At 51.8% G+C, this 11,678-nt stretch overlaps 1 protein-coding gene across 3 annotated transcripts in view; it reads left to right on the forward strand.

The window, feature by feature from the left end:
• CCND3 (cyclin D3) overlaps positions 1-11,669 on the forward strand; it is an 89,209-nt gene extending 77,540 nt beyond the window's left edge. For 2 of the 3 annotated variants that reach the window (XM_079780612.1, XM_079780613.1), the window contains 4 exons: positions 6,028-6,243; positions 9,153-9,312; positions 9,878-10,014; positions 10,510-11,669. In XM_079780612.1, the coding sequence (XP_079636738.1) occupies positions 6,028-6,243; positions 9,153-9,312; positions 9,878-10,014; positions 10,510-10,677 (681 nt within the window). In that variant the 3' untranslated portion in view covers positions 10,678-11,669. Of the gene's footprint in view, positions 1-4,936; positions 5,300-6,027; positions 6,244-9,152; positions 9,313-9,877; positions 10,015-10,509 lie in introns of those variants that run through there. The other variant, XM_079780614.1, reaches the window with a different exon arrangement.
• Positions 11,670-11,678: the final 9 nt, after the last annotated feature.

Below are 11,678 nucleotides of genomic sequence, written 5' to 3' on the forward strand. Positions count from 1 at the left end.
ATTTTGCCTGGTGTACTTTTGTGCATCAACTCCTAAAGAAGATGTTCGCTGTGGGGTTTTAGAAGGTGCCCTACATCAGACAAAGGAAGTTCCCACCTATCCCTACTTTGCTAATAGTTTTTTCTTATTGTGAATGGCTGTTGAATTTTATCAAAAACTTTTTTTGGCATCTGTTGATTCTATCATGATTTTCCCACCTTTAATCTTTTAATATAATTCATCAACATATTGATGAATTATATTGATGTTTTTCAAAAATAATAAACTAATCCAGGCGTCCTCAAACTACAGCCCGCGGGCCACATGTGGGTGTTTTTGCCGTTTTGTTTTTTTACTTCAAAATAAGATATGTGCAGTGTGCATAGGAATTTGTTCATAGTTTTTTTTAAACTATAGTCCGGCCCTCCAACGGTCTGAGGGACAGTGAACTGGCCCCCTGTTTAAAAAGTTTGAGGACCCCTGAACTAACCATTTATTTTTTTATATAAGGTAAATGCAATCAAACATACAATCCATTTATTTATTTATTTTTTAAAGAATAGTTTATTGATTTTTAGAGAGAGAGGATGGGAGAGGGAGAGAGAAACCTCGATGTGAGAGTGGAACATCTATCAGTTGCCTCCTGCACCCCTCTCTCCCCGGCAACCAGGGATGGAGCCCGAAACCCAGGCATGTGCCCTTGCCTGGAAATCAAACCCACAATCTCCTGATGACACCCAACCAATTGAGCCACACTGGCCAGGGCATTTTTTGTTTATTTTTTATTATTTGAGAGCGAGAGAGAAACATCTATATGAGAGTAACATTGATCAGTTGCCTCGCATACACGACCCGAATGGGGAAAGAACCCACAATGTAGGTAGGTGCCCTGACTGGGAATCGAACCCACGACCTTTTGGTGTATGGGATGATGCTCCAACCAGCTAAGCCACCCTGCCCGGGCTACTCAATGTTTTTAAAGTTAAGTTTTTCATTAAGTAAATTTATTTTAAAAGGAAACCTGATAAAGTCCCAGGTTTGTTGTTCTGATACACACAAATACAACTTTAAAATGAGCATAAAACTTCCCGGCTGGCGTGGCTCAGTTGTTGAGCATTGACCTATAAACCAGGAGGTCACAGGTCAATTCCTAGTCAGGGCACATGCCCGGTTTCGGGCTGGATCCCCAGTGGAGGGCAGGGATAGGAAGTAGCCAATCAATGATTCTCTCTCATCATTGATATGCCTATCTCTCTCCCTCTCCTTTCCTCTCTGAAATAAATAAAAATATATTTAAAAAAATAAAGTGAGCATAAAACTGTTAAAAATATTTATTCGGACTTCGAACTTAGGCTCTGGCGCCTGACGGGGTTCAAATCCAATGGAGCACAAGCAGCTGTTGCCACCCAGATACCCATGGCTCCCCTCCTCCCCGCGTGCACCAGCCCCCTTCCAGTGCCAGCGCTGTGACTGCCTGATGGCTGCTGGTCCTGGCTGTCAGCCCCTGTGCTCTCCCGCAGGAAAGCTGGACGTTCTGGGGAATTAACGGCAGGCCCCTTTCTCCATCCCAGCGGCCCCCCACCACTGGCTGTTGGGAGTGGTGGGCAGGTGTCCCTGCTCCCTCCCAGGCGGAGGCATGCACTTTGCATCACGTCCCAGAGTTCCTCAACAGGACGGAGCTCCATTTGCCCACAGTGTTAACTTACTCAACAATGTACTTTTCACTGGTTTCCTTCCCTTCTGCCTCGTTTCTCCACTCGGGGGTGCTTCCTGGAATCACCTCCTGGGTCAATTACTTCACATGAATCTTTGTCTTTGGGGAGACCCAACTAAGGCAGCCTCTTGCTGGTGGCATGGCGTTGGGCCATAGTTAGCTTCCCTGTGCCTGTGTTTCCATCTGTAACAGGAGGGTAATAATAGCAGCTATACCTCATGGGTAAGTGGGTGAAGGTGGATAAAAGATATAAACTTCCAGTTATAAGATAAATAAGTCCTGGGAATATAATGTACAACATGGTAATGATAGTTAACGGTTTTGTATTGTATATTTGAAAAGTTGCTAAATGAGTAGATGTTCAAAAGTCTCAACATTATTATAAAATTGTATACCTGAAACCTATATAATTTTATGAACCAATGTCACCCCAATAAATTCAATAAAAAATTAAAATAAATTCTCATCACAAGAAAAATATTGTCATTATGTAATGGTTGTTAACTAAACTTACGGTAATAATTTTGCAATATATACGTATATTAAATCATGTATACTTTAATACAATTGATACTTCAATAAAACTGGAAAAAAGCTTTAATAATGATGATTTACTTTCTCATCAAAGATAAATGACCTTCTACCCTGAACAGTCTGCTCAGTAATTCTGAGAGTAAAGAAACACTGCCTTCAGGACAGATCTGGTTTCTGGTTATGTACTTGCTTCAAAGCTATATTTTTTAGTCCTCCTGCATGCTAAAAACCTCTGAACACTTCAACATTTTTGTCTTCCCATAACTTCATATCTATTCTTTTAGATATGAAGGGAGAGGGAGAAAGAAACATCAATGATGAGAGAGAATTATTGATCAGCTGCTTCCTGTACCCCTCCTACCGGGGATCGAGCCCGCAATCCGGGCATGTGCCCTGACCGGGAATCGAACTGTGACCTCCTCCTGGTGCATAGGTCAACGCTCAACCACTGAGTCACACCAGCTGGGCCATATCTATCCTTTATAATTTAAAATATATTGTTCTCTTTAATGAAAGAGTGCAGTGTTATGATTAATTACCTAAAACTTCATACTTGTATTTTGGAAGATAGGAGTAATGGGTTTGCAAGATTAGATAAGGTACATGGCACACATTCATGCTGGCATAACAAGAGTTCTTGAATTTAAAACAAATACACAAATATTTTATTACTAATAAACTAGTTTTCATCTTTCCAGTTGGCAGAGGTGTTTGTTTGTTTGCTTTGTTTTGTTTTGAAATAGATACCTAATGTTTATTCATTAGATTGGTTCAGCATTTCAGCAGGGAATTTACGATGAAATTTATGGGAGGAGTTTTGGGGGATGGATGAAAGGTGAAAGGGATTAAGAAGTACAAATAGCCAGTTATAAAAATAGTCACAGAGATATAAAGTACAGCACAGGGAATATAGTCAATAATATTATAATAACTATGTATGGTGTAAGATGGGTAATAGACTTATGGGGAGGTTCATTTCATAGTTATATAAATAGCTAACCACTATGCTATACACCTGAAACTAATATATTATTGTATGTCAACTATAACTGGAAAATAAATTTTGAAAAATCTAAAAAAGTCTTTTAATGTTTCATAACTTTAGAAATTCCACTTCTAGAAATTAATTCACTTCTAGAAGTAATGATGAGTGCACACAAAAATATTACCATAAAAATATTTCCTAGTATTGTTTCTAATAGGGAAGAATGAGAAACAACTTAAATTTTCAACAATACCTGTTGGGTAAAATGCATTATATATTCACCCAATGGCATACTACTAGTATGTAGCCATTAAGAATAATGTTGTAGTATAAATGACATGGAAAAGTGCTAACAATATATTTTTTTAGTGGAAAAAAAAAGCTTACAAAACAGTTAGCAATGACCTCATTTTAAAAAATAGAACAGTCTTAGAAAAACAAATATTGACATTTTAAAGGGTTATCTATGGATGGTGAAATTGCAAGTAATTTTTCCCCCCTTTTTTGTGTGGCTTATGTGGATTTTCTAAGGTTTCTACAATGCAAATGAATATTTCCATGATATTAGAACTATAATAAAATTTGTCATATAAAAAAACAATTTATTGAGAAAATATTGAGTATAGAACTTGCCTGTTGGTGTCCTTTCCCTCAAGAGGACCTCAGGAGAGGGAGGTCGGAGTTCCCCAGGGCCCCCTCCCACCGGGAGCATTACTGGAGGCCTGTGGTCTGCCTCTGGGTCATGTGGAATCCAGTTTTGGGGAAACTACAAAGTAACCCAGAAGTTTGGGAGGCAGAAGAAATGGCAATTGGGAGATTTTATAGAGTCTGAGCAAGGAGCTCCTTCAGAGAGGATCTCGTTTCTCCGCCCACGTTTTCCTCAAACAGAAGCTAAGGCCCGACTCTCAGGGCCTGTCCAAGGCCACCCAGCGGGCTTAGTGACAAGGTGAGGCCTTGAATGCGCGGCCTGTCCGCCCCGCTGTATGTCGGCAATGGGCTGATTTCCACCCGGCCTCCCGCTTTACTGCGCGCAGGAACAGCGGGGAATCTTGTTGAAATGCAGATTTTGATCCCGCAGGTCAGGCGTAGGCCTCCCAGCCCGCATTTCTAACCAGCTCTTAGGCGATGCAGATGGTGCGGGCTGTGGGATCACCGTATTCGTGTGCAGCAGTGGGGTACCAGTGGGGGAGAGCACAGAGGCTGGAGCCAGACTGCCGGCTTCCCAGGCCTAGCTTGGCCGCACATTGCTTGTTGGTGTTGCTTCAGTTCCTTACCTGCGAAATAAGTACAGCACCTAACTCCGTGAGTTTCCGTGAGGATTTAATAAGTTACTGCATGTTAAGTATTTAGAACAGTGTTCGCTAAGAACTAGTTATTAGTTTTTATATTCCCTAGAGCCAGCAGCGGGGGAAGTAGGGTTGGACCAATGAATGAACCACCTCTGGAGGAAAGTTCTTTCTTGGGCGACGAATGTCAGGGGAGCCAGATGGGAGGGCGCCTTGGTGGGGACGAGGACCACCTCCTGGAAAGCGCTCTCCACGGGGTGGTCGGGAGGGAGCGGGGCGACCGGAAGCCGGGCCGGCCCGCGCCCGAGGACCAGCTCGGCCGCTGCGGGGGAGGGGGGCGCCGCCAGCCCTTTCCGTCTGGGGCGCCGGCGGCTCCGCCCCTGGAGCGTGTGACGCCAGAGCATTCCACGGTTGCTACCTCGTCGCGAGGGGCGGGGCGCCTGTCAGGAAAGCCGCGCGCCGGCGCAGGCGGGCCGGGCTCCTCCACGCAGCGCCAGCACCAGCACCAGCACCAGCACCGGCCCTGCGCCCGCGCTCTCCGGCCCGCCGCCTGCGTTCTGGCTCGCGAGCCCGCACTCCCGTCCTCCCCGTGCGCTGCCGAGTATGGAGCTGCTGTGCTGCGAGGGCACCCGGCACGCGCCCCGGGCCGGGCCGGACCCGCGGCTGCTGGGGGACCAGCGTGTGCTGCAGAGCTTGCTCCGCCTGGAGGAGCGCTACGTGCCCCGCGCCTCCTACTTCCAGTGCGTGCAGCGGGAGATCAAGCCGCACATGCGGAAGATGCTGGCCTACTGGATGCTGGAGGTACCGCCCGGACGGGTCTCCCCTCCCCCGCCGTCCCTGCGCCCTCGGCTCCGGACATCCCGGGGCCGCCCTGTTGGGACATCCTGGTCTCAGCAACGATCTGCAAGATGCTTCGGTGGCCCCGACCCCCGGGCCTGGCCTTTCACTCGGCACCCTAGCCGCTGCCTTCGTGGTGTCCCATTCCTTCTTCCTTCCCCCACCTCGACTCTGGCACCCTAACTAACCCTCTCTTCGGCCGGGAAAGCGGGGCAGGATTCACCGTCTCCCCTCCGGCTTCTCTGGCGTCTCCTGCTTCTCCTCCCCGCCCCGTCGCCCTAGGAGAGCGCGCCTGGAAAACCCTGGGCTCAGCCGCCCCCGCCCCGGAGCCGGTTCCTGTGTCTGTCGCGGGGTTCTGGCGGGGAGGCGGTGGGGGTGGCGCGCGCGCGGTTCCGGCGGTCAGGGAAATGAAAAGTGCGGGAGGCAGCGGCTGGAGTCTCCTCCCTTCCCTTTGGGTGTGTGCAGCGGGTGATGGTAATGGGGGTAAGGTCCCAGCTCTCCGGCTACTGTGGGCGACTCTTGGGGTCCCCATTGGGGGAGGGGGGGTCTCACTAAGTCAGGGAGCCGCTGGCGTACCCCTTCCATTTTTGCTCCCCGTCCCACTTCCCTTCAGTGCCCCCTTTCACCTTCAGTGCTGCTGTGCTTCCCACGTTCCTGCCCTTAAGTGACTGTGTCCTCCCCCCTCCCCCCAGGTGTGCGAGGAGCAGCGCTGTGAGGAGGAAGTCTTCCCCCTGGCCATGAACTACCTGGATCGTTACCTGTCCTGTGTCCCCACCCCCAAGGCGCAATTTCAGCTCCTGGGTGCGGTCTGCATGCTGCTAGCCTCCAAGCTGCGCGAGACGACTCCCCTGACCATCGAAAAATTGTGCATCTACACCGACCACGCTGTCTCCCCCCGCCAGATGCGGGTGCGTGCCTAATTTTCCCCACCCCTAACGCAGACCGCCTCCTCACCGGGGAAAAGGAAAGCTAAGACCTCAGAGGCTTTCTGCCCCCCGGGGTGGGCTCAGGGCCGCAGAGGCTATCTATTTGGACAAAAGATGGGCAGTGCCGTGTGATGGTTAGAGTAGCCCCAGTCCAGGCTTAAACTGCCAGCAGGAACTGACTCCCCTTCTCCTGACCTCCAGGGGGTGCCACTCCTCTTGGTCTTTCCCCCAGATAACAACAAGTCAAACTGCATGTCTACACTCACTAGTACTTTGCCTCTGGGTTTACACAACCGTCATGAGTTATTTATTGGCAGCAGCAGGACATGCCTGCACACCCCCACCGGAGTGGGGGAGTGGAATGTGCTTCTTGTGGGGGAGGGGGGCTGCTTTGGGTGAGTCTTTATCCCCGGGTGGACTTTGTGATTGAAAAGCCTCCCAGAGCAGATTAAAGCCCAGCCCTGATTGCTCTAAGGAAGGGCTCGGAGGAGTTCCATCCCACCTTCTTTCCTTCCTCTCCTGTCCCAGAAGAGACAGCTCCTTCCTAATCCTCATTGTGAGGAACTGGAGCAGCTGCTTCAGGCCTGGTGGAGTCATCTCTCCCTTTCCCCCTTAGCCAGAGGCCAGAGCGGAGGGACAGACAGGGAGCTGAGCTGCAGCTGCTTCCGATGTGATAGTGATGCCCCCTCCCCTGGCCCGCCCACTCTGACCAAGGTCTTTCATAACCCTGTGGGGAGCTGCTGTCACTCCTGTGGTTTGGGAAGTGGCTCCCTGGGCCTCTTGCTGGGAACTTGGGCTAGGCTCTTCCGAGGCAGGGCAGGGAAGTCACCGGTTCTCTTATCCCAAAGCCTGAGGTGGGGGAGCTGCCTGGATCTGGAGGAGGGGTATGCAGATCACCTCCGGGGAGAGGGGGGGGGGGGTTCTGAGAGAGGGTGGGTGAGCGGGCACCTTCCTCACCCTCACTCTATACTGCCAAGTCTTCTCCTGACCCCGAGAGAGTCTCTGGGCCCCATCTCCCGGGGAGGAGGGCGGCATGCAGGCTGCTGTGATTGGCTGGCCAGGAAGCCAGGGTACTGGGGCCCCCGACTGCTGCTTGTCCAGGAACAGGATTTCTCTTCCTGCCAAGTAGCTCTCAGAGATGGGAGTAGGAGGCCGGAGTTGGGAGTCTGGGAGGCCCCACAGCTCTTTGTGATGAATCCTGGTAGTTTTTGGCAAGTCTGAAGGTGGAGCTGCTTTCCGGGGCCAGCGGGAAAGATGTTTTCGGAGGGGTTTGGGCTGGAAGGTAAAAGGGGACTTCCTTTTTTGTGAAAAGTTTGGGATGGGATGTGTGTCTTTGTATGAGGGAAGTTTTTCAGAACGGGCAAAAAATACTCTTCCCCCACTGTCTGCGTGAGCTGGGGGTGGAGCGCGCAGATGGCTTCCTAGAAGGTCAGAGTTGGAAGGGACCTCAGTGAACTCGGCTGTCCAAGTGCTCGTGAAGCAGAGAAGGCAGAGGCCCAGAGGAGGAGGGCAGGGTCCTGCCTCGGCAGCCCTGAAGCGGATGACGAGAATCTGGGTCTTCTGGCCAGCCCAGGTGGCCCTAAAGGCCAGAGATACGATGGGAGCTGCCAGCCACGGCAGCTAATCCCTCCCTGGGGTATGTTCTGTGCCAAACGAGGGCTGAGATTCTCAGGGGCTGCCTGGATACAGGATAGGGTGGCCACCTTCCCTCACACAGGACCCCATGCCTCCCCACAGGGCAAGTCCCACTCCAAATGGCCTTCCAGGTGTTTCCTTGGAGGCTAGGTGCTTTCTGCTCACTTCTGAGTCAGGAGTTCGGCCACCGGGACAAGCACCAGGGGTAGAAGGCTAGCTTCTCTGCCCAACTTCGGGCTCCAGGCCAGGCTGTGTTCTGTGGGGCCCTGGGGGAGCTCCGGGCTGATTTGGGAGGATGACACCTAGGCGGGGGCCGGGAAGAGGTTGGGTGGGGCTGCTATTTCTCTCTCAGTAAGGAGTCAAACCCTCGAGTTCCTTCCTGAGATAAAACAATGAAGAAATCCTCATATGTGCAACTCAGTAGTGGGGCCAGGGCTGGGAACCCCAGACAAGTGGATTGGGGCTCCCATCTGCCCTCGGACCTAGCAGGGGTGTGCAGGCTTGGGCAGGGAGAGATGGGGTTTGGTCCCTCGGAGATCATCCAGACCCATCCTGTTTGGCATGGCCTCCACAGCTCTTTCTGAGACTCAGATGGTACTAAGCACTGTGGGTTCCAGTTGAAGGGGGTGGGGTGGGTGTTATATCTCAGGACCCAACCCTGATGTCCCACCAAGGGGATGTGGGTTGGGTTGGGCAACGTCCCCTTTGAGGAACCTCAGAGTTAGTTCAGTGACTGTATCAGAGGTGGTGTGGCCTCATGCTCACTCGGTTTCTACAAGAGGCATAGGCTTGGCTGGGATGCAGAGTTGGGGAGAGGCTAGTGGTGATTTCCCCTTTTACAAATCCTTGGGATTATGGAGAGTCTGCTTTACCCCAGAGGAGTCTCAAGTTCATGGAGATGGTGGTGGTACCTGTTGCTGCAGTCTTTTCATTCAACCCTAGTTGGAGAAATGCTCAGAGCCCTGGGTCAAGTCAGAAAAAGGCCTGTATTATTGGCCCCCAAAAGATAACCAAACAAGATCAAAAGACAATTCATGTACAGCATGTAGTCTGGCACCTAGTAAAAGATGAACAAATGCTCAAAGCAAATGTCCCCAGCTCTTCCCTGCCCTGGACTCCCCATTCCACAGGGCCAGTCCCTAAACCCAGAAGCAAAACTGGGGTCTTGACCTTCAAGTTTGATGGGCTTCCTTCTCCTTTACTCCCTTCCCCTGCCTCCTTTAGTCACTGACCCCGCCTTCTTCTCCACTCTCCAGGACTGGGAGGTGCTGGTCCTGGGGAAGCTCAAGTGGGACCTGGCTGCTGTGATTGCCCATGACTTCCTGGCCCTGATCCTGTACCGGCTCTCTCTGCCCAGTGACCGACAGGCCTTGGTCAAAAAGCACGCTCAGACCTTTTTGGCCCTCTGTGCTACAGGTAATAAACTCCAGGCATATTTTTGCCAAATCAGGGAAATCAAGACTTGGAAGGGTCATAGGAGATTCTTGTTATATGCCTTACAAAATTTGTGAAAATTATGTCCCCTCTGAGCCCCCAGTTTCAATACAGAAAAAATGCTGAGCACAATCTGGGCTGTATGGAATCTTAGAGACCCCAGTACAAATGTAGGTGGGGCCTCAGGGCTTAGAAGTGACTTACCCAAGGTTTCATGGTGATTAAATTAGGGGCAGAACCCAGGTCTTGACCCTGGTTTTGTTTCCACACCAGGGAGAGAGACTCATTCACTCCCCGGTGCCTGGCCGGGGTCCCTTAGGGACCACCCTGGACCTGGCCTGCACAAGTCTGCTATTCACCTTGTCCCTCCAGGACAGGATCTTTCCTACCTTTCTCTCTTGCCCCTGACACAACTCACTGCTGGCATTTTCCAGTATGCCCCTGCTCCATTCCTGCTGCCTGGCACTTTCTGAGGAATCAGAAGTGCACCCTGGTTGTTGTTCTTGATGTTCCCCTTGCCTCATGGTTCCCTCTCCCTCTTTCCAAGATTACACCTTTGCCATGTACCCACCATCCATGATCGCCACAGGCAGCATTGGGGCTGCAGTGCAAGGCCTGGGTGCCTGGCCCGCATCCGGAGATGAGCTCACGGAGCTGCTGGCAGGGATCACAGGCACTGAAGTGGTGAGTGCTGGGCAGCTGGGCAGCAGCCTGTCAATTCATGAAGCGCTGCTATTCCCTGAGCCTCCACTAGAGGGAGGCGTCCATCTCCAACCTGGTGCCCACTGCTGGTTTCACGTGCCCTGCCCTTGGGGCTTCTGTGGGGTTTCATCTACTGCCTTGTCTGGGGAAAAGCAAGTTGGCTTGGGTGGGTTGCAGGGCACCATCCCTTGGTGCCCTTTTCTGCCAAATGGTGTGCAGGAGTGGGGGTGGGAGGTTTGGTGTCGGATGCAGGGCTGCGCTCACACCCTGTTGCCACATCCTCTTGCCAGTTTCTGAGAATTGAAGGCTGATTCCTGGGGCTGGGCTGTGGCCTAACCTCCCCAGACTTCCCTGTGTGCTGGGAGGTGTCTGTCCCCTGCACCTGCTATGGGAGGAGGGAAGTGGACCTTTAGCTCCAATGGGACCTTCCTCCACTTCACCCAACAGCCCCTCCTCACTGTTCCCCCTTGTTCCCAGGACTGCCTGCGAGCTTGTCAGGAGCAGATTGAAGCTGCACTCAGGGAGAGCCTCAGGGAAGCTGCCCAGTCGTCCCCCAGCCCAGCACCCAAAGCCCCCAGAGGCTCCAGCAGCCAGGGGCCCAGCCAGACCAGCACTCCCACAGATGTCACAGCCATCCATCTGTAGCCCCTGGGAGAGGCCCCTTCCAGTGGCCACTGACAGCAGAGGAGGGGACACTGCCACCCTCCCTCCCTGCCTGCAGGAATGACGTCACATCTGCCACAACTGAAGTCTGGGGGGGCTCCTTCCTATTTGCCCTTTGTTAAAGAGAAGGGGGCAGGTCCTACCTATCCCTGCAGTGTGCACTAAGGGGCCCGGCCAGCCATGTTTGGGTGGCTAGTCAGGCCCCTCCTCCCTGCCTCTGATCAGCTCAGCTCCTTCCCTGGCTGGGGGTGGGTCAGCTGGTCAGAGACAAAATTGAAGTAGGTAAAATACATGTACCAGCATTCCTTATTGAGGCCCCCTATCTCTGGGGCTCTCATGTTCTCAACTGCCAAAATGCCCTGGTGCCTTATAAAGGTGCTGCACCTTCTAGAGTTACTGCATTTGGATTGGGGTCTTTCTGAGGCAATTTCTGATATTCTGAGGGGACACACTCTGAACAGCTCTTCTCAACATCCTTTGGAGAGCCCTGCATAATCCGTGCCCACAGCTGCTCCTAGAGGGAGGGGCCCAGGCCTCTGTCAGAGGGTCAAAGAATCAACCAGTTCCTCCTTGCTTTGCTTTCTGCCCAGCTTCTCCTGTGTGATTGAGGGGGGGGTCAGTGCTGAAGGAAGAGGTTGTTTTAATTTATTAATTGTGTTGAATACAACTGTAAGAGGGTGTGGTGGGGTCCACCAACCCAAGTGGTGACCCTGGCGGTTGCTGCATCCCTCCTCTGCTACTGGCTAGAGGATCTTTGTGACCGAGGAGCTGCTACAGCCTGGGAGGGGCCAGGCCCTCCTCTCCCTTTGGCCCTCTGCCCCATCCTTCATCAGGGGATGAAGCAGGGATGACCTGGAGGTGACCAAGCCCCCTGTCTGGAGACGCAAGCCCTGTTAGCACAGGTCTTTCCTAAGGCCACAAGGTCCAGTTGTTGGCCCAGGACCATGCTACCTTAATAAAGATTCTGGAATAAAGTTGGCCTT

This window comes from Cnephaeus nilssonii (assembly GCF_951640355.1).
Source record: "Cnephaeus nilssonii genome assembly, chromosome: 9".
Taxonomy (NCBI): domain Eukaryota; kingdom Metazoa; phylum Chordata; class Mammalia; order Chiroptera; family Vespertilionidae; genus Cnephaeus; species Cnephaeus nilssonii.